This window comes from Xiphophorus maculatus, chromosome 12, assembly GCF_002775205.1.
Source record: "Xiphophorus maculatus strain JP 163 A chromosome 12, X_maculatus-5.0-male, whole genome shotgun sequence".
NCBI classification, from domain to species: Eukaryota; Metazoa; Chordata; class Actinopteri; order Cyprinodontiformes; family Poeciliidae; genus Xiphophorus; species Xiphophorus maculatus.
The window spans coordinates 22,545,391-22,565,970 of NC_036454.1; the positions used below are offsets into that span (position 1 = coordinate 22,545,391).

At 36.8% G+C, this 20,580-nt stretch overlaps 2 protein-coding genes across 2 annotated transcripts in view; both read left to right on the forward strand.

The window, feature by feature from the left end:
• Positions 1 to 5,033, forward strand: egr3 (early growth response 3). Its single transcript, XM_005808492.2, has 2 exons — positions 1 to 490; positions 2,971 to 5,033. The coding sequence occupies exons 1-2, from the start codon at positions 337 to 339 to the stop codon at positions 4,047 to 4,049; spliced, it is 1,233 nt and encodes a 410-aa protein (XP_005808549.1). The 5' UTR covers positions 1 to 336; the 3' UTR covers positions 4,050 to 5,033.
• Positions 5,034 to 8,604: 3,571 nt separating this feature from the next.
• Positions 8,605 to 20,580, forward strand: part of bin3 (bridging integrator 3) — a 34,527-nt gene continuing 22,551 nt past the window's right edge. Inside the window, exons 1-3 of the mRNA XM_005808491.2 lie at positions 8,605 to 8,716; positions 15,414 to 15,462; positions 17,778 to 17,818. Of these exons, the coding sequence (XP_005808548.1) occupies positions 8,709 to 8,716; positions 15,414 to 15,462; positions 17,778 to 17,818 (98 nt within the window). The 5' untranslated portion in view covers positions 8,605 to 8,708. The remainder of the gene's footprint in view (positions 8,717 to 15,413; positions 15,463 to 17,777; positions 17,819 to 20,580) is intronic.

A 20,580-nucleotide genomic window follows, 5' to 3' on the forward strand; every position in this document is an offset into this window, starting at 1 on the left:
CCAATAGAGCACGCAGAGCGGCTCCTCTTGTTCAAGCAACACCACCATCATCTCCTCCTCCTCCTTCATTGATTCACAGACTTCAAATTCCCTCACAAGCAGCCTGTCAGCTTCCACAGTGATCAGATTAATAACAAGAGGCTGCGAGCGCTCAGAGAGGAGACAACCGGCGCCGCGCGTCCTCCGCGGGATACTTTGGATAGCTACAGCTCCGGGATCCATCCTGCGCCTGCCTCCTGCTTCACCTCGCCCGAGCAGCACCTGTGCGTTTCTCCGCGTGTCTACCTGGATACCTGCGCGCTGTCCTCTGTAAATGTCGGACTGAACATAACTGCTATGACAGGGAAACTAGCGGACAAGATCCCTCTTACCATGAGCAGTTTAATAAACACGATCCCCGACAGTCTCTACCCGGAGGAGGACATCCCCACCTCTATGAATATTTTCACCAGCACGGAGTCTATAAACCACTATTCACAGATGAACACAGGTAAGTTTTTTTCCCCCTCTTAATTTACTAGCTCTGTTAAAAATGAAGCTCAAAGTGCGATGAGCGGGGACGGCAACAGTTGTCTTCGGGCTTGGAGCACCTGTTTGCGCTCCCACTCTGTTGCGCACAAAGGCAGAGATTCCTTTACTAGCCCACACTTTAGAGAGGTCAGGTGTGTAAATCACTTAGTATACCAATTGAAACGTAGATATAGGTAGTGACTGTTTCTGATTTTATTTATTTATTGTTGTTGTTTGAATGTTTTGAGTCAGTATTCCGTTGCCGAAGCGTCAGAATATGAATCACAGCGTGAAAACGCAAATGACCACAACTCATTTCGCAACTAAACACGCGGTGATTAATAATTCTAAATAACAATAGTAATAATAATAATAAATCTGGAAAAACTGTCGCGTTGTGATTTAATTTCTCAAAATCTGAGAAATGTTTTTTTTTTTTTCATGGAAAGGTTTTTGACGAAGATTACAGAAAATAGATTGATTCCTCTGAATGAAATCGGTATGTGTGCCACTGTGGTTAGTTCATAGTGTCTCAGATTTGATATCTACTAGCAAAGGGGGGGTCAGCTACTTAAAACAATGACTTTCATTCACAACTCTATTAACACTGTTTCAGTAGGCGTGTGTGGGAGCATTCTCCTATGTGAAACACGCTCAAAGCGCATGGCCCATGCGCCACCTTATATTTAAGAAATTATAACAGCGGGCATTATTAATTGCATTCGCTTAGTTCAATATTTTTTAAAAGACGTTTTTTTTTTATACGTCTGTTTGTTTTAATTCTTTCTATTCTTTATGACGCGTGTGATGATACACCGTACAGGCTAATGATATTACAATAAATCTAAGAGTTAAAGCTTAATCTTTAAAATGAGAGATTAATGCTGAGGAAAATACAAAATCTCTCATTTTCTACACGTTAATCTTTCACTTTAGCGACTTTCACTCGCGGGTTTATTAATCAGAAGTTCTCACCGCCATAAAATGATGAAAACACACGTAGTTTTATTTACCAAGACATAACCCTCCTTGATTTATCACAGAGGTGTGTTTGAATTAAGCATGCGCCAGGTGTTAAAAGAAACATACTAATTTTAGGCTTAATATCATTTGAATTCAAGTGAATCAGGTCATGCATAAGCCCTCTGCATTTTTATTTATTCATGCCATAAAATATAATTATTATCTGCTTTATTATTGGCTGTAATTCAGCAAAGGATAGGACAGCAATCAGAGTGTTCCTGTTAAATTGTTGTTAATTCTTGTTAAAGTTTACATCATACAGTGTTAAAATGGCTACTTGTGAGTATTTATTTAGTGTAAATAGAGATTAAACACTAACTGTGATTTAAGAGGAAAAACTGGTGTGTCATTACAAAGAAAAGAGTACTGACCTTATTTTGTGCCTAAAATTTTATTTCATTTTCAGCACTGGTTAAAATTTTAAAAAATGAAAAAAAAAAAAAAAAACTATAAATTTAATGATAAAAAAAATCTCTGAAGATTTACTTTTTAAATTTAAAATCCAAAAATAATAAAATGATCCCTGTGTTTTCACAGGTCAAATAATATTTTCTGAAAACATTTTTGTATTGCCTTATTGCTGCATGATTTTACTAGCCAAATTTCAGTGGCTTGTAATTGTTGAGAGCAAACATGTCCATATGAATTCCTGTAGATGGTAATAAGTATTCATTTTAAATTCTTATTGTGAAAGAATTATGGTTAAACTGCAATACATTTACCTTTTTGAGCACAACTGTGCCACAAATTCACCGCTATTGATAGGTGTGCAATTGTTTTTCATAGCATCTTTGATAAAGAAAAAAGAAAGAAAATGAGCACGAGCGTGTGTGTGTGTGTAAATGCAATGTTATAACAATAATAGAAGAAAAATATATAGAGGAAACACTGAAATCTCCTTACAGATGTTCCTTTTTTTTTTTTTTTTGCAAATGTGTCTCGAATTCCTGAGCATTGTGGATTTGGCGTCTGCCCTCATAATCCTCCCTGCTGTTAAGACATCAAATGTTGCCATTCCTCTTTGGCTGTCCTCCTAAGGGACACAATGACTGGATCACAGGGGGTGTTTAGGTCTTGATTTATGAGAGCTTGTGGGATCTGCAAGAGAGAGAGACACCACTCTCTCAGAGGCAGCACTCAAGTCACTTAACTTCCAGGTCTGACAGGGCTCACGTTTCTTCGTGAACTGTATGGGATTTTTTTGTGATTATTCTTTTCTCTTTTGTCACTTTTTGAAAAATATGCAACAAGGCTTTATTTTGGGACAAACCAGGAACTGCTAGAAAAAGTTCATTTGGCAAAATAATGTTAATTATCTAAACTTTTTTTCTCTCAGCTTTCTTCTTAGATGATTGCATTTTAAATTCATGTTTTTAGAAACCAGGAGGATATTTTGCTCATTTTCTGTGTTGTGTTTTTTAATCCACTTTCATCTAGATAATATCATGGATCTAGGCATGGGAAGCGAGAAGACAAGCTCAGACATACAGTATGGATCCAGCTTCCAGTCCAACCGCAGTGGGCAGACTGTCACGTATCTGGGGAAGTTCGCCTTTGACACTCCTCCTTCAGGTGGCATCGGTGGCTCTGGCTGGTGCCCCGACAACAATATCATAAGCCTCGTCAGTGCGGGCATTTTGGGTGTCTCTCCATCACCCGGCACGGTAACGACGCAGACCTCGTCCTCTGCAGCAAACATGGGTGGACAATCGTCAGACATGGAGCAGGTATATGGTCCTCCGCTGCCTGCCTATTCCACGTGCAGTGACCTGTACCAGGATCAGGTCTCCTTCCACCACAGCCCCGCCACCAGCACGGCTCTCGCCTACCCTGGAAATGAATATCACTCAACGTCCAAAGCCCCCATGGATGGCAGCCTTTTTTCCATGATCCCTGACTACAACCTTTTTCATCATCAGGGAGAGGTTGGTGTCATGGAGCACAAACCCTTCCAGACCATGGACCCTATCAGAGTCAACCCTCCGCCAATCACACCGCTGGAGACCATCAGAGCATTCAAAGACAAGCAACAAATCCACCCGGGTTTCATTGGCGGTCAGCAGCACCCACCTCAGCACCATCCGCCGCCTCAGACTCTTACACTCAAACCCATCCGTCCTAGGAAGTACCCCAACCGTCCCAGCAAAACTCCTGTTCATGAACGGCCACACGCCTGTCCTGCGGAGAACTGTGACAGACGCTTCTCGCGCTCAGACGAGCTCACGCGTCACCTCCGCATCCACACGGGTCACAAGCCCTTCCAGTGCAGAATATGCATGAGGTCCTTCAGCCGGAGCGACCACCTCACCACACACATCCGCACGCACACGGGTGAGAAACCCTTCTCTTGCGAGTTTTGTGGACGAAAATTTGCCAGGAGTGACGAGCGAAAGAGACATGCAAAGGTTCACCTGAAACAGAAGGACAAGAAGCAGGCGGACAAGAACAGCGGGGCGGCCGGGAGCCACAGCACGCCGCCAGGCTCCTGTGGGGGGCCAGCGGTGGGAGCATCATGACCATCACTACATGCACCTGGACTAGACCCTAGCCAGAGATTATACAGAGACTTGGGAAGTACAGATCACATTCACTATGAAATAAATAGGTGATTCTCTTCTTCTTTGTTTACACTCTGGCTCTTTTCAGTTCCTTCTATTTTGAGATGGACGTCTTTAGTTTAAGTTAGAGGGGAAGGGCTGCTTTCCTCTTGTCTTTTAAAAGCAATTCAGAGCCTCAGCTACTGTAACATAGTGTAAACACAGATATGGGCACTTCAGCACATTCTGCCACAGAGGTCTTTGTGTATCACTAGGTTCTGAGGTGGATGTGTCATTTTTACAGAAACTGTTTTTATTGAAAGAAAGTCAGAATGCATGAGAGAGGCTGAAGAAAGGAGCTCAGTGAGAAGGTGTATTGTCTGGGATGTATGCATTAATATCATTAGGCTGTTTAAAAGTGCAATTGGTTATATTTGTGTATCGTCATGATTCTCTTAATGGTGGCCCGTGACTGTATTTTTTTTGTTGTTATTTTTGTTCAAGTGTAGTGTGTTTTTTTATATTTGAATGTTTCTTTTGTTTTGTTGTTTTATAATTATTATTTTTTAAAGATTGTGCCAAATGTTTTGCAGTGATGCAGCCAATGTTGTTCCTTATATTTGTTCCTGATATTTGCCAAACCCAGGAGTGGCATCAGCTTAGCACAGCTGTGGAGACAATAGAAAGATCAGATTCCACACACCAGATTTAGATGAATCTGCACAATTTGTTTGAATCCAGGTTATTCCAGAATAGGTCACATGAAGCAAAACCCAATGTCTTGTCCTGTTACATGCAGAAACATGTCTGCAGCAACTGATGCCTTTGCCAATACTTATTTATTTTTAGTCACTGTGAGACACCCTGTGTGTTGTTTTTCTCCTTTTTAAAACGTGGTTTGACATTGTGTTACCAAATGTACTTTCTGTTGCTCTTTTTATTTTTTATAAATGCTCAATGATACTGTTTATTTTTCATGACTTCTGCAATATGCAATTGAGTACACAGACATATGCCACTCACACGCAAATTAAATCAACTAAGAGTACCGTTGTAGACAGACTGAACTATTTAATTAAAAAACAGTGGGTTGCCAATGAGACGTTATAGAGAAGATGAATATGGGCCGTGGCATGTCTTCTCATTTTGTAACGCTTAAACTACCAAAAGACGAGCAGAAAACGGTAAGAGACAAATAAAAAAAAAGATCGATGTTTACATATTTTTAATTCAGAGACTGGACTGCAAATGTACGTATCCTTCTTTTTGTACAGTATACAAATATGTATGCAGGTAGCTAAAGTAGAAGTTTCACTTTTGTACTAAAATGTCAAATGCACCGCAGTTCAGTATTAAATTGTGCATAAAAGTGCATTCCTTCATGCACACTATGTAAATACAAACGTCTGCATTAACAAGAACTCTCAATTGACTGAATGCTTGTGCAGAAAGTGTCCTAAGACTTTCAGTAAAATATAATATTTTATTGTCAAAATGTTGTAGATCCCTGCAATATAGTGCCAGATATGTTGTCCTATCTTCCACTGGAAAAAAAAAAAACTCAGAAAGACAAAAAACAAAAGGATGGCACCATCTGTATGCTTAACAAGGGAGACCAGTTAAAAACAGCACTAATGTGTTCTTTGAATAAACTGCTTTTTTTATTTTGTGTATCTCCATTAAAGAAATATTGGTTATTTTAATTACCACAGCCTCTCAGCAGTATAAAAACACTGGTTATTTGTGAGACATTTTCCTAAATGACTGAACCTATTCATAAACAAAATACATTACGGATCATGCAAATAATTCTCACTAATGACTCCTCACTTACTTTACTCATTTTTAAACTGAAAGAAAAAGGTACTTCTTTTGTCTTTTAGCAAAATATTTTTGTGTGAGCTATCAGGGACTTCACTAGGATCCAAGTGTTTCATTCCATTAATTATTGCAACAAAAGCAGATTTGATTTGAGAAAATAGGTTAGTTTTACAGGAAAGACAGTTTGCCTTACTTTCACGGAGTTTAAACACTTAAAATTGTTTTACAGGCTTAGTGACAGACATCAAAGGGCATATTTATGCACTTCAAAGATTGTTTTACACTAATAATTGGTGGAAATCACTTTTAAAAATTGTTAAAACTATAAATAAGAAAGGCAGAAGATTCTGTGATACACACATTTGACAAGCAGCAAAGGAATCACGATAAAAGAAAAACTGGTAGGACTAACTTTGTCAAACAGGAAGCATGCTTCCTGACTTTTTTTTTAAAGCCTGAATCTTAAACTATATTTTCAAATTTCAAAGAAAACAAGTCTTCTAATTTTTTTTATTCAACTGTTTTTTTTTTTTTTTTTTTTTTTACATATTTTATAATCTCATTTGTTGTACTTTTTCACAGAAGAAAACTGCTTAAAAAACAAACACTGTACCCATCAGCACACACAATGACTGGGCTAAAGGAGTTTAGGAACTGACTAATGCAAAGGTCAAAGGAAAGGTGCAGACAAACAGTGCCACAGAGAACCCAGTGCATGCCGTAAAGAGCTCTGAAGGCCATCCTTTCTTTTTCCTGAAACAGTTTTCACTGCTCTGCTTCCTGGCAAGTATCCATTTATTTTCCAATTAATTTGGCCTCAGAGGGTTTTTTTTTTCTAAATTCATCTACATGGTTAAATGAACAGTCCTCCTTGCACTGGTGTGAAAAGTTTAAAAGTTCGGACTGCCCACAGCTGTAAATCAATAGGTGTGTAGCATGGAAACCTATAGTTCCATTGCATTGGTTGGACATTGACAAAATAAAGTTTCTCCTTCAGCAATTGAAAAATAAAACCTGACAAACTAACACAAGTCTACAGCACCAAATAGTTTGACAAGTATTTTTTCATAATAAAATTGTTATGGACCATGTTGTATCTGGCAACAAGCAATAACCACATAGGGATCAGAAGACAAAGAATGGACACAACATAAAAGACAATAAGAAAACAGAAGCCTTTCATTAATGCTAGTTATTCGATGTTATGAGTACAGACTGAAGATCATTTAGACCTTATTTTACTAAAAATCTTTCTATTATGTAAGAGAACATTATGTTTCTGTTGCTTTGTGTTGAAAAATGATGAAAAGGTAGGTAGGGATAACAGCAAAAATATATCAACATCCAAATGAAGCCATGTAATTACAAGTCCAGAAACAATATTTAATCAACCCCACTGTGTCTGTTACACTTTTGTATGTGTTTTTGTAAATTTTGTAAAATTTATATTATCCCTCCACTACTTGCTTTCTCAATAGGTTGGCTATTATAACACAGGCTGCACAATTGTCTTCTGTATACCAATTATTGTAATATGAGGAGGCTATGAGTATTCATGAAATAACTGTTAAACTCAAAACAAACTAATTTGAATGTAATTTCTTTCCACTAATAATTCATTATCTTATGTGCTTAATACCCTGCTGGCCAAAAGTAGGTGGCTGAAAGGTTTGCAGTTTGTGCCAACATCATCAGCCATCATTGCGCTGAACTGGGTTGCAGGGTTGGCTGATCAAAAACAATAAATGACAACAACTCCAAAGGAGCAACAAATAAACGTAACCCCTGTCTGCTTGTAGCTGAAAGCAACTTTGTGCTAATATTTGTGCATTAATGTTTGATACAGATTTTGTGAAATTGGCCTTGTGCCAGGCACTGAGCTTTGCCTCACTTACAGCAAAAACTGAAAAAAACCAACAAAAACTAACATGATTTCAATAACATGTAGATAATATTATAGCAACTCATGTCATCTTATGGACTACAGGGTGGCGTCAGGGATTCAGCAGTGAAGCTGGTGTTAAAACAGAGTTGATGCTCACTGTTTTCTGTTGTGCTGTGTTTCCTTTCATTACCAAAATATCCTTAGGTTTGCATGTGCACGGAAAGTGCCACCCACACTTTCTGGTGGTGGCACTCCCTTTTTTTAAATTATGCATGAAAAAAGTCACATGGGTAAAAAGGAACAAACCTAGCAACAATGCAAGATGGATTACTGGAAACACATTGGGATAACTGTTCCGTTAGCTTTTTTGTTAAAGAAAAGGGGTCTTGTTCAAAGTGTTGTGGATGTCTTTTGCCTATTTAATGTTTTATTACCTTATAATAAGGTCATTTTACGAGGAGCTGAATATTTAAATTAATTTTACTATATCTTTGTGATAGGGAGATGTGCTCCCCTGTTTACCTGGCACTTCAGTTTGTTGTAATGCAAATGTTTTGTTATTTCTATGTAAGTACTTGAATAAAGAAATATATAACTTGCCTTGTGCTTTCCTGGTTTCCTGCAAACACACACACACACACACACACACACACACACACACACACACACGCACACACACACACACACACAATTAAAAGAACGTCATAAACAAACCGTTTGACAACAAAACAATTATTTTATGAGTTAGTATATTCAATGCGCCACATCTATGACATTTGCTCAGCTGTGTTCAAAAACAACCTTAGAGGAAACTGAAGCGTGTCGGCTGAAGTAACTTCCTGTTGAACGCTCGCCAGTGAAGTGACGGGAGAGCGATGTTTCTGAGGAGATAACACTATTAACCAGGCCCAACGGAATAAAAGTCACTCAAAATGAACTGGTATGTATCCCTGCTACATTTTAGACGTGTTGCTTATGAATAAACTGTAAGTCAAGTTATTTTTTCGCAATTACCGAGGAGCGAATAATCGCCTGGGGCTCCGGCTATTTCCTGGACCTGCTAACCAAACTACACTAGCAACGGAGTTAGCTTTAGCATTTAAACTCCGTGACTCACAAATATAACCTTTCCTGGTGGGGTTTGTTCTTGTTAATTTGACCTAAGTTAGTCTAAAGCACATAAAACACTCGTTTATGATAGGGTAGTTTCTAGCAATATTTAGTATCGTCAACTTTGAGTGATTCTTTAATAAAGTGTACACCTAGCTATCATTACAGTGTTTCTTAGCTAACAGTTCCATACTGGCAACTTTGTTCTCGACCGCGAATCATATAAATATATAAACAATCTCCAACATACTAATAGCTGAAGGTGTGTCTGCTGGTACCTTCTAGTTTTCTGAATTCAAAGAAGTTCAGGTAGTGTTTCAAAGAGAACGGACATTTGTTGTATCTGGTGGTCAGGGCAGCAGGACCGGTGTTGTTATATTCTGGTTCTCGGGAACACACTGCTCTGTAAGTTTTACAGGTTCAGCATACCTGAATTATATTAAGTAGCCAATAACAAACAGGTGCTGAAAGTAATGACACACAGATGAGATAATTAGAGCATTTGACTTAAGTTATCACCTTTATGCCAACTTAAATACCACATTAGAGTAAATACAGCGTTTCCCCCCCTTCCTGATTTACTATTGTTTTTGCATCTATGTCATACTTAAGTGTTTCAGAACATCAAACCAATTTAAATTTTAGTCAAAGACAACACAAGTTAACACCAAATACAGTTTTTAAATGGAGGTGTTTATTAAGAGGGTCAGGGGTGCAATCCAAATCCCACACCACTGGTGTGAGTGACATGTCAAAATTATTTAATTTATTTGCTGTATAATCACAGTAATTATTTTATCATGATTTCCCTACATACAATTTTAGCTCTTAAAGAAATTTTTAAAAAAATACTACACAGCATTTCTTATTATATTCTTATCAATTTGGGCAATTTTCCCAAATGTTGTCAAGCACTATAAAGATTTAAGAAAATCTTCTCATTCTTAGAGTATGTATTACAGTAGGAACATTTTATGTAGAGGTTATTATTGAACAATTCATTATAATTTTTTCACATCGGTGTTATCATGATTAGTTGTAGCTGTAATAGTAGCAATATTTTTTATAATTTCATCAATCTGTGAACAGCACACTCTGAATGTCTTCCTATATTAAAGTATTATGTCAGGGATACATTACAGTCTAACCCCTTAACAAACAATTCACCCAAAATTGTGACTGTTATTTTATGACCAGAGAGCAAACTGTAATAGTGCTTATGCTATTTAAAGTTTAAAGTGCTTTATAGCTGGATATGGTTGTTACTATGAAGTGTGCTGCATTGATGCTATGAATAGTGATGTATATAGTAGCGCTGTTGTAAACAAATATTTAAGTAATCGAGGAATTTATTGATTATTCTTACGATTAATCAAGTAATCGGATAAAATAAAAAGATAATATAAAACATTAGTAAATCTAACATAACAGCAGTGTTACTATCGGATATCAACATCAGTCCAACTTTTTTACGTTTGAGCTTCCCTAACAATAACTTTTCTGTAGTTTAGAAAATCAACTCGTAACAACAATAGCTCACTTTCTAAGTTAACCTGAAGAAAAATTATATGAAAATCTGAAATTCTATTCAATTTAATAATAAAAAGGCAGGCGTATAAAAAATATCTATACTCCAGCTTTTGGTTTAAGTATTCATCTTCAGTCAATTTAATAAATGATCTCTCACCTTGCCCAGACATTTATAGCTTTTGTGTTCATGTTAGCGACTGGATTTGACACCTTTGTTCATCACACACAGAAACATCTACCAGCTACGTTCCGTCACGATGAGCTCCGCCACCCATTTGTTGCGACTGAAATGATATGAAATAAATTTTCCGGTTTGTCCGTAAAGCTACACTTACGTTAATCATCTAAAGCGCAGCCGCCCGCCGTGTTCAGTCTATCCGCTCACTTGTTTAAATACACCTTCAGCGCTCTTCCCTGCTGTTCGCTTTGAACACCGGCCACCAGGAAGCAGCTCCGTGAGGAGAAAAGCTGTCATACTCAATGCATCGCGCCAGTCATTTTAGGGATGCCTATTGGTCTCCCAAAAAACCAATAGGCATTTGATCAATCTGGATACAAACCTGGATCAATCTATGAAATAGGATACCCTGGACCGAACTTGAAAATTGGACATTGTGCTGCTAACCCTTAGCATTCACCAACTACTCAAAAGCGGAAGTGAGAGCGTTATGCAACACAAATATTTAACAAAGCTGCAAGGCAGATAATTTGCCTCAAGGAATTTTAATAATCAGGGTACTCAAATCATTTGAAGAATTGATACAGTTCTATTTGATACAACAGTGTAGTTTCTGTATAGGTCTATCTCTGCCAGTTCCTGATCGTATGGCCCACAGTGTGAAAGTATTTTGCCTTCATACGTCTCTGAACTCGATCCATGTAAATAGAAATGGATCGTTAATAATAAAGATGAATTGAACAAATTGAGCTTGGGAATGTTACACTTCCTTTGGTTTGTGTTATTCACTCTTCATTATTTATGAATGCTGCACAAGAGGAAACAAAGAGAAACAAACCTTTTTCTATACAATTGTGACGCATATGCATAAGAACTAACTTTACAGTGTTGTACACATTCTTGGTGTCATGCCGTCATTCAGTTCGGCCAAACAGTAATGACTGGCAACCAGGATTTTGCCATCATGTACTGCCAACCAGAAGGTCAAGAGTGGACAGCTCTGTCACTGAAAGGAGCCCTTTATTGTCACTGCTGACTGAAGCATTCCAGCATGGCCTGCACACTAGGGTTTATGACGTAAGAGGTTTGACTTTGGGGTCATCATCAAAACAATTCTACTTCCCAACATCTTCAACCAACCCTCTGTGCTCTATGGAATATTTAAGGTCAAATGATGCCGTATCTCTCTAATGGTGTACACATTTGCAGTTTTAGTGAAAAGCCACTGGGTCTTCCCAATAATGTGTCCCCAATAAAGAAGACTGTTACGTCTTTGTTCTTGCCTACGTGCTTACGTGATGGTGGTGACGTATATCCTATTACAGCAGATATCAGATACCTCTTTAATTGCTTGTTGGTTAACTTGTTAATGGTTGAAAATGAATCAAACATTTATAGCCTTTTTTTGTGCCTGGAAAAAAGCTCTACAAAATATTACCAGTAACATCGAATATTAGAGTTCTTAAGTTCTCATGATTGTTGAATATTTATTTCCATTTATTCTTGTTTATATTTACATAAAAAAAGCTAACTGATGGTTGAGACTAAATGGCTGCCTTGGTTCAAAGAATACCCCTTTTTATAATTAGTTGACAGTTAAAACCCTGTTCATTTACCACAATGCTAATAAAAATTCTGGGCTTTTAATTTTTCAACAAACAGTGTCAGACATTACGATTAATAGATGTTGTTTGACATCTATTAATCGCAATTAATAGATGTGATTTTTATTTTTTTTTACACAAATACAAAAAATTGTTGCAAATATGCTTTTAATAAAAGTAACCATATCATGTTACATATTTTTCTTTCAATTACGTAAATACAGGGAAACTTAGATTTTTTACTCAAGGTTGTCATACTCTGATAATCTTCCACTGAGCCATGACTAAGCATGTTATCATAATTTAGAAACAATACATTCAGAATATTGCTGAGAGTTGATATGTGACTGACTGAAGTAATTAAAAACACTACAGTTACAACAGTAATAATAACAATAATTTCAGTTAGTTATAATTTTCATACTTTGTAACACTGCTTTGAAAAACTGTGATAAGGATAGTGATGATAACTTTGATTATGAGCCAAAATACACCTCTGGCCAACAATTTGTTTAATTTAAAATTAGGTCTTCAGCATATTGCGAATATATCAAAAGTGCAATATCAGTATCATTAATACTCTTGGCTAATATATTCCAAATGTTAGGAAGTTACATTTTTCATTCTAATGGACAGATTCTCACAGCTGAAGACACTGGACACAAACAACATTGTCCAAAATGCTAAAGGTCAGAGTGTGGGAAGCACAGTTTAGAAAATTGGTATATATTGCACTTGATATCGTCATCGCAGTTTTTACCAAGATTATTCCTGTCGCAACATTTTCTGCTATTGGGCAGCCCTACTCAAAATTTTCCTGTGTTAAACTCTGTTGTGGCTTATTCTGTGTCAGTTGTTCTTGGTTCACAAGACCAGATTCACAAATGTTTCTCAATGTGGGAGGCCCGGCTGAAATATTGTTGTGTTAGTGAGCTTTAGAAATGGTCAGCAGAGTCTGCAATCCTTTTTTTTATCACATTCTTTCTGTTTGCTCTTTTCATTTTCAAAGCACACTGCACTCTGTTTCTTTTCCACATCTCACAAACAGTTTGAGTTAATTTCTTTTTTTTTTTTTTTAAGAATCTCTCACAATCTTAACCTACAACATTTTTAGATAAAACTAAAATTCCATGTTTTCTTTGTCATCAGACAAACACTAAAAGCAAGACATGTATTGCTTTACAGTGCATTGATAGAGAGCTTAAAGGGATGTTTGCAGTTTTCCTATTTAATTCTTCTAAACCGTTCAAATGCAGTTTTGGAGTTGGGATTTTTGCAATAAGTACTTTTAGATACAAAACTCATCCAACAGGAAAATATTTTAGTTAGTTTTTAAAAAAACATAAAATTTCTTTCTTGATAGGTAAAATTATTATTGTTTCTTTGTCAATTATTAATTTCTGTATTAGACATAGGATCTAGGAATAAAGTTAATCTCTCATACACAGGTTATTGTTCCAAATATCTTCAAAATATAAAACACAAAAGCATTACTTTAATTCACTTTTGTCATATTTCGTAGCTATTACAAAGAGTTAAATATACCAATAGATACTGACTGAATCTACAAGTCATTGTTTAAACTAAAAGGTCGACAAAGTTCTCATGATTCATGAAGATGTGACATACATGTGTAGGTACCTAAACTCATGAAGTACACTGGTTATTATTAGAATCTGTATATTGCAATAGTTGAACTCAAACAATGGGATTCCCAAATGGCGGTTTAGCTTCATCTCTTACGTTGGGAAAACTTATTGCAACATAGGAAGTGAACGTGGGAGGTTGATGTCATCGCTAGTTTCGGGAGAACACCACTTGGTCCCCAGCCAGCGTTTACACTCAATCCCATCTCTGCCAAATTATGTTGCTGTTGTGTTCACGAATGCCCTACAAATCTAACAGACGGCTACGCTAACATGACGCTGTTGTATATCTTTCAGGTAATCAGAAAAAGGTGAGTCATATAAAATGTAGCTGACGAATTTCATGAGTTTTTTTTCCCACATTGGCTCACGCAAGCTAGAGTAACTGCAAGTGAACCCACTTTCCTTCAAATAAAAACAAAAACATGTTTATAGTGAAATGACTTATGTATTAGTTTAAATCGTAACTAAAAACAAGAAGAATACAGATAGAATCCAACGGGACCATAACATAAACAGTGCTTCCAAATAAAATAATGTCCTCATACTTGAAGCATTAGTGACATCAGCATGCTGTTTTGGCTGTATTAATTTTGCTATTGTTTCACCAAGTTGACCTCTATAATTTGACAAAAGCTGTCTTCAAAAAGCTCTTTCTGACACAGAAGCATATTCTGATTGCACAACGAGGCCTTACATCACACCCTCACTTTTCCACCTCATTAGTCTACACACCTTTCTTCTGACGCAGCTGCTGCCTCTCCCTGCCTGTCACCAGCTACTGGCCATCTTTTAGTGTAGATTTTAGACCATTAGGCACATGATTGAAAGTGTGCAGACAACGATCTTTGTAAAATGTGTTTTTATTTTTCCGGGGTTTTTTTTTGTGAACTTCAAGAACACTATGCTTGTCACCATCTCATTAAGGCAAAGGACAGATTTTTGAACTGTGGATTAACAATAGCTTTTTGGGTTTTTTTTTACCAAGAACAGTTCCGTTTCTTTTTCTTTCATCAAAAACAGTCCCAAGAATCTCTTTGTGGTTCAGTACCAGTACATAAGATGTTTCGCTTTATTGTGAAAATTGCATGCTTGATACAGCTTGCGCAAAAACAGAACATTTTGTGCCGTTTCTTGGTGCTAATTGCTACTATCTTCTTGAATAGCAGCTCGTGGGTTCTTGCCTGACATTCAGGAGAAGGCATGATACCCAAATACACAATAAGCATCTGTGTTTGATTGCCAGCTGGGGTCATCATGCAGCGCAACCACACAGAGAAGAGGGTACAACCACTTCTGTTGAGTGATATCCTTTTGCTGTGGAAGCCAGATGTGATCAGCGATGACATGAAGTTAATGTACATGGCACTGACTGCTTGTTTGAGAAGAACAGAGATTAACAGCCTCCTACTGTCTGCGTTAAGGAATCCTCAGACCAGTGCTGACCTCTGCTCAGACATCATGTCGCTGATGACAATCTTAGCATTCAATGATCTCACCTTTTTGGTGGTCATTTTCCACTTGCTTGTGTCTGTCACCTCTCATTGCTTTTTTTTCGTGTCGTTCCAGGATGCCCTTCAAGATTGGACAGCCGAAAAAACAGATTGTCTCTAAAACTGTAAGTCTCTAAAGCAAACATTTTAACAGCTGAAGTGGTGTTATTTATTTGTTTAGGTAGTTTTTTTTAATTTTCACTAATTTAAAAATATATCACACAGATATTGTCATTTTAGAGCTAGAGGAATTTTTGGAGAGCAATTTGTCAGAGCCATGTCAGGGGGACAGAGTTGATTACCTTGAAGTTGCACTGAGTGGGTGTTCCCCTTAGTAGCAAAACCACTTCCACTGTAATGGGTCTGTGGCCCAGCAGTCCTTGTAAGACTTGGTTTCCAGCTTCCTGTGCCATCCAAGGTAAAACCATGGAGTGGGTTACATGCAGCGCCGTCAGATGATCCACTTGTGACATTGTGTGAACCATTTCCTGTATTGTTTTTGCCCCTGTGTTTAAATTCAGAAACCCACAAAACCACAAGACAGGAAGTCATTATGGTTGTGTAACTTGTTTGACATGTTTCAAAGTGGCGATGGACAAGCCATTCAAATGCCTAATTAAGACCAATTTGTATTTCTGTGTAAGTCAACTCAGTTTGTCCACCTTCTTCAACAATGCTGTCTGGTTTTGGCATTCTGGTGTGACTAGAAATGAAAATGAAATCTACAATAGCAACTAGAAATTTTTCGGTTGACCATCTAAGTAGTATTTAAAGAGAAATTATAAAATAAATAAATAAAATAATTAAACAGGTAACTGTCCTTTTTAAAATCTTAATTCACAGGTTTAATAGTGTTTGAGGGTAGATTCAATTCAGGTTGTCACCATTGCTAATGACATATTTTTAAAAAATGAAACTATCATTTTTTTAAAATATAAATCTAGATGCCTAATTTCCAATTAAGTTGTCTTTTCCCCGGGCGTGCCTAATGCTCCTGAATGTGGGGGAAAAAACAGCCACAATATATGTTTAAAATGAGTTGATAATCTAATCTAAATTGCAGTAACACATTTTGAATGCCATACATTCTGCATTATTAATTGTTATACAATTTCTATAGGATAGTCATAGAGTCAGGGTGCACCATACTGGGTTCCAGTATGCATAGCATCTAGAGAATCCTCTAAACTTCTGCAACAGCTATAGTGCAGAAGCTAAAAACAACTAGTCTTATTATTAATGAAGGAGATGAGTGACTAAATGGACAAACTTTTTTTTATATTCAGACACATTAGTCCAAAATACGTATGCTGGTAAGGAAACATAAATGCAACTAATCCCAAAGAAAGTATTGATGATGTATTGCAAAGTAGCAAAATCTAAAAACTCGCATATGTGAGGATTGGTATCAAAACTGTCCAGACCAATTGATTTTTAGCTGGTTGATGATTCAAACTATTTTTCCTTCTAACACAGTTAAAGTAGCTTGTAAACCATCAGTATGCATGATATTAACTTTTTTCTTTCTTCTGTTCTGAAAATTCCTGACAAACTTCATCCTATTGTATTATTTGGTGATTAAATGTAGCTGACTGGTAGACCTGTATATGTGAAAATTTGGCAACATTAATGTTTTTAGTGAACACATTTGTATGAATATTTCTTTTTTTTAATTTCTTAAACCTTTTAACAATAGTTGCAGCTGTTTTTCTCCAAACCACTGTAGGTTCAGAGAAGTCCCTGGCTGTAGTCTGCAGCACTACTAGTGTTTTTTTGTGTGTGCACGTAGGTGTGTGTGTGTGTGTGTGTGTGTGTGTGTGTGTGCGCGCGCATGGGGATGCACGTGTGTTCTGTGTGTGTGTGTGTGTGTGTGCATACGCTGCATACCAGTTTGTCTTCAGTCCTTGTTCCATTCAAAGCAACCAAGGCAGATAAAACGTTTGCCTCACTGTTAAATAAGCCGGGTTATATAAGCTTTCAAAAGTGGTTTTAAACTTTAATTTAGCTGGAAAAATAGCAGTTTGGACACTCTGTCTAGCTCTGTTGCAAACCACAGTAACACAAGTACCATGCATGACCATATGATGAGATCACGCCTTAAGGGCCACTGATGAGCAGACAGAAGTGACAATGAACTGTAGGTTTCTTAAAGCCGCTGAATGCCAGGGTCAGAATCGAATCTGGTGTCCGTCCGCTACGTTCTCCAGTGGAAAAATGCTTCAGGTTTCAGTTTTAGTTTGCTTGATAAACATTCTGTCTGTATGTTTTAGTGTGCAGACTTTGCTCAGCTGACCACTTCATTTTTAATTCCATTGGTTTTAATCACTTATCCTTTTAAATTTGTTAAATTTAAAATGTTAAATTTACATCTTAATAAATTAAACAAACTCTTAACCAATTTTTCCCATTTTAAGTTGACTGTCTGTTATTTCTTTTTTAGGTTGAAAGAGACTTTGAGCGCGAACATGAAAAGCTCCAGAAGTAAGTTTGCTTATGCAGCACTATCAATAGAGAACATTATTGATATTTTATGTGTAGCATTTTTATCCAGTTGAATCATATCATTCTAGTATTACTTTTATTTGCAGTAATATATGCTTGTTTTATTAATCATTATGATAAAATTATTAAGGGCAAGTTTGTAAAACATTTTTTTTGTGCCATTGCTTTGGTGAAAGGTAGTTTCTTGCTCACCAAATCTGTCTTCTTTATATTTTTATTACTGTTAGTTTTCCTTTTTTCTGTCTGATATTTTTATTGGCTAAATATTTTCATTATAGTGTCAAGTTTGTAAGCATTTCAAGAGCATTGTTCAAATTTGACTGGTTTTGTGTTGTATACATGATGATGTACAAAGGTCTCTTTGATAATTTTACATAGTTTTAAAATTAGTTAATTTGTTAGTAGTCACTATTTCAGTGTGTTTATGAAACTAAAGAGACAGAAATATATAGCACTTAAAATCTCAAGATCACTGCAAGCAGAAACTCCCCGAGGGCCCTGAAAAATGAGTGGGAGCACAGCTTTCCACTCAGGTTTTGTTGAGTAGGAGGGCCCTTTATCAGGAAGGTGTGGTACCAATAAACCTTATAGATGAGTCAGAGCAGCGGGCATGTGCAGACATTTAGGTTCTCCACCCTAGAGATCCATATCAACACAGTACATCCATGGACTACAAGCAAAACACTTTTATCTTATCTGCATTTTGGCAAGCCATGCCTGCCTTGTGCAACTTTTGGAATGGTTATCAGATAACATTTTTTAGCTTTTTTAATAATTATATTATATTTTTTGATAAGTATATTTTATTGGTATTGGTATTTGTGTTATGATATTTTTAGTAATGTTATACTATAAGTTTGATGGAAATATAAATTTTATAATGATTTGCTGATAACAGAAAAATCAGCAAACAGCTTGTTGAGAACATATGTAGGCACATATAAAATAAATTAGATAAACTGTAGTATAACACTTTAACAATAGGTTTTGAACTTGATTTTGACCTTTAATTTAGTCTTTTAAATCTAAAATGTCTTGTTTTTGTTTACAGCCTGACATACGGATGTGATGTGATTTATACATTCATATATGAATGTATAAATCACATCTAGTCTGATGCAGCAGCAGGTTGTACTTTATTTCAGGAAATATTGACAGCAAGGCTTTAAACTAAAGGCCCTTGCTCATCATAAGGGGCTCCAAAGATAATATTCCTCTGTCCCAAGCTATGTTGAGTGATAGTTTAACTCCACCCACTGACTGACTAACAAATGATGTCAGTAACCATCCAATCTTCAACAGAGCAATAGATCAGGATCCATGACGATGGCTTAAAATAAATCTGACATGCATTTCCAAATGTTCTGGAATCATCAGACGCCACCCAGGGCATTTGTGCTAAAAAAGGTTTTTAAAAAATGTGTTTGTGTGATTCCGGTCTTTTAATAAGTGCAGTTTCATAAAGATTGAGCCTGCACAGGCCTACCATGGGCGCATTGGTGCAAAGAGTAGCAGCGTTACCAGTAGGTCACCCCATTAGCACCTTCTGGAAAGAGAGTCAAGGCTTTCACCTGGTAGTCATCCAGAAAGGCTCGCTCACTGTCACCAAGTAGAGAGGACAGTAGTATTGTGGAGACATTGTAATGGAGGAGGTGGTAGTAGAAGACAAAATTGTGAGTGTATGGACACTGGTCTTAAGCATTTCTGGCTTCTTTACACAACAAAATGGCTTTACCCATCATCATGTAACTTCAACTTGAATTCCCTGGCCTCATATTTTGATCCTTTTCCATTGGAGGAATCTTTCAGGAACTTTCGTAGATTTCTGTGCTAGTTTTTCTCTTGGCCATATTTCCACTGTAGGAACCCGACCAAAAGAAATACATCCCCAAAATGACCTTAAAAGGAAGGCAGGACTTTATGGACTCTTAACTAAAGTGAAGCCTTGTGATGGGATGGTGCTAATTATGTTTAACTTTGATCCTGCACAGATCAGAATTGAATGTCCACAGCATTTAATCTCCTGGTTTTTTCTAACTGCAGATCATATTCCCTGCTAATTTTCATTAGCAATATCCTGTATTTATATTTGCAGACAGCATTTAAATCCATCCGATCCATTCTGAATATCACACAGACAGGTTACAGAGGTTACATTCAAATATAAAGATACAATCTGACAACCTTAGTGAAAAGCTTTAATTAAAGGAGCCAAGGACTTTTGCTTTCAGGGTAAATGCGTAAAAAAGAAGGTAACACTCTCAGTAAGGCATTTTCAGACTTTTAAAGTAAGAATATTTTTTAGCGTTTATGTTCTGAAATGCAGATTAAAGTGATCACAACTCACCAGGATTGTGGATTATTTACACATTTTAAGTGGAGCAAAAGTAGTAGTACAAAATTTCTTTTAGTTGGAAGTGATTTGAATTTGACGTCAGAGTGCAAACGCTATTGGGGTATAGAATAATGATTCTGTGACATTAACTTCAAGAATTCATAGTCAAAATGTGCCTTTTGCATTTCTGACCTCCTGTTGCTCTGTTTCCAGTTTAAAGAATAAATAAGTTTTATTTGATAAGATTTTTCTGTTTTTCTTCTTTGCATTCAATAGAGTTAGGTGCTTAAAGTTGTTGCATTTAAACAGATATATGAAGAAAGCAGTATTTCTTAATGTTTATTGCAAAGTCAGTAGCCATTTTCTTCTAGCAAGTAGAACTCAAAATACATGTAAAATATTAGCT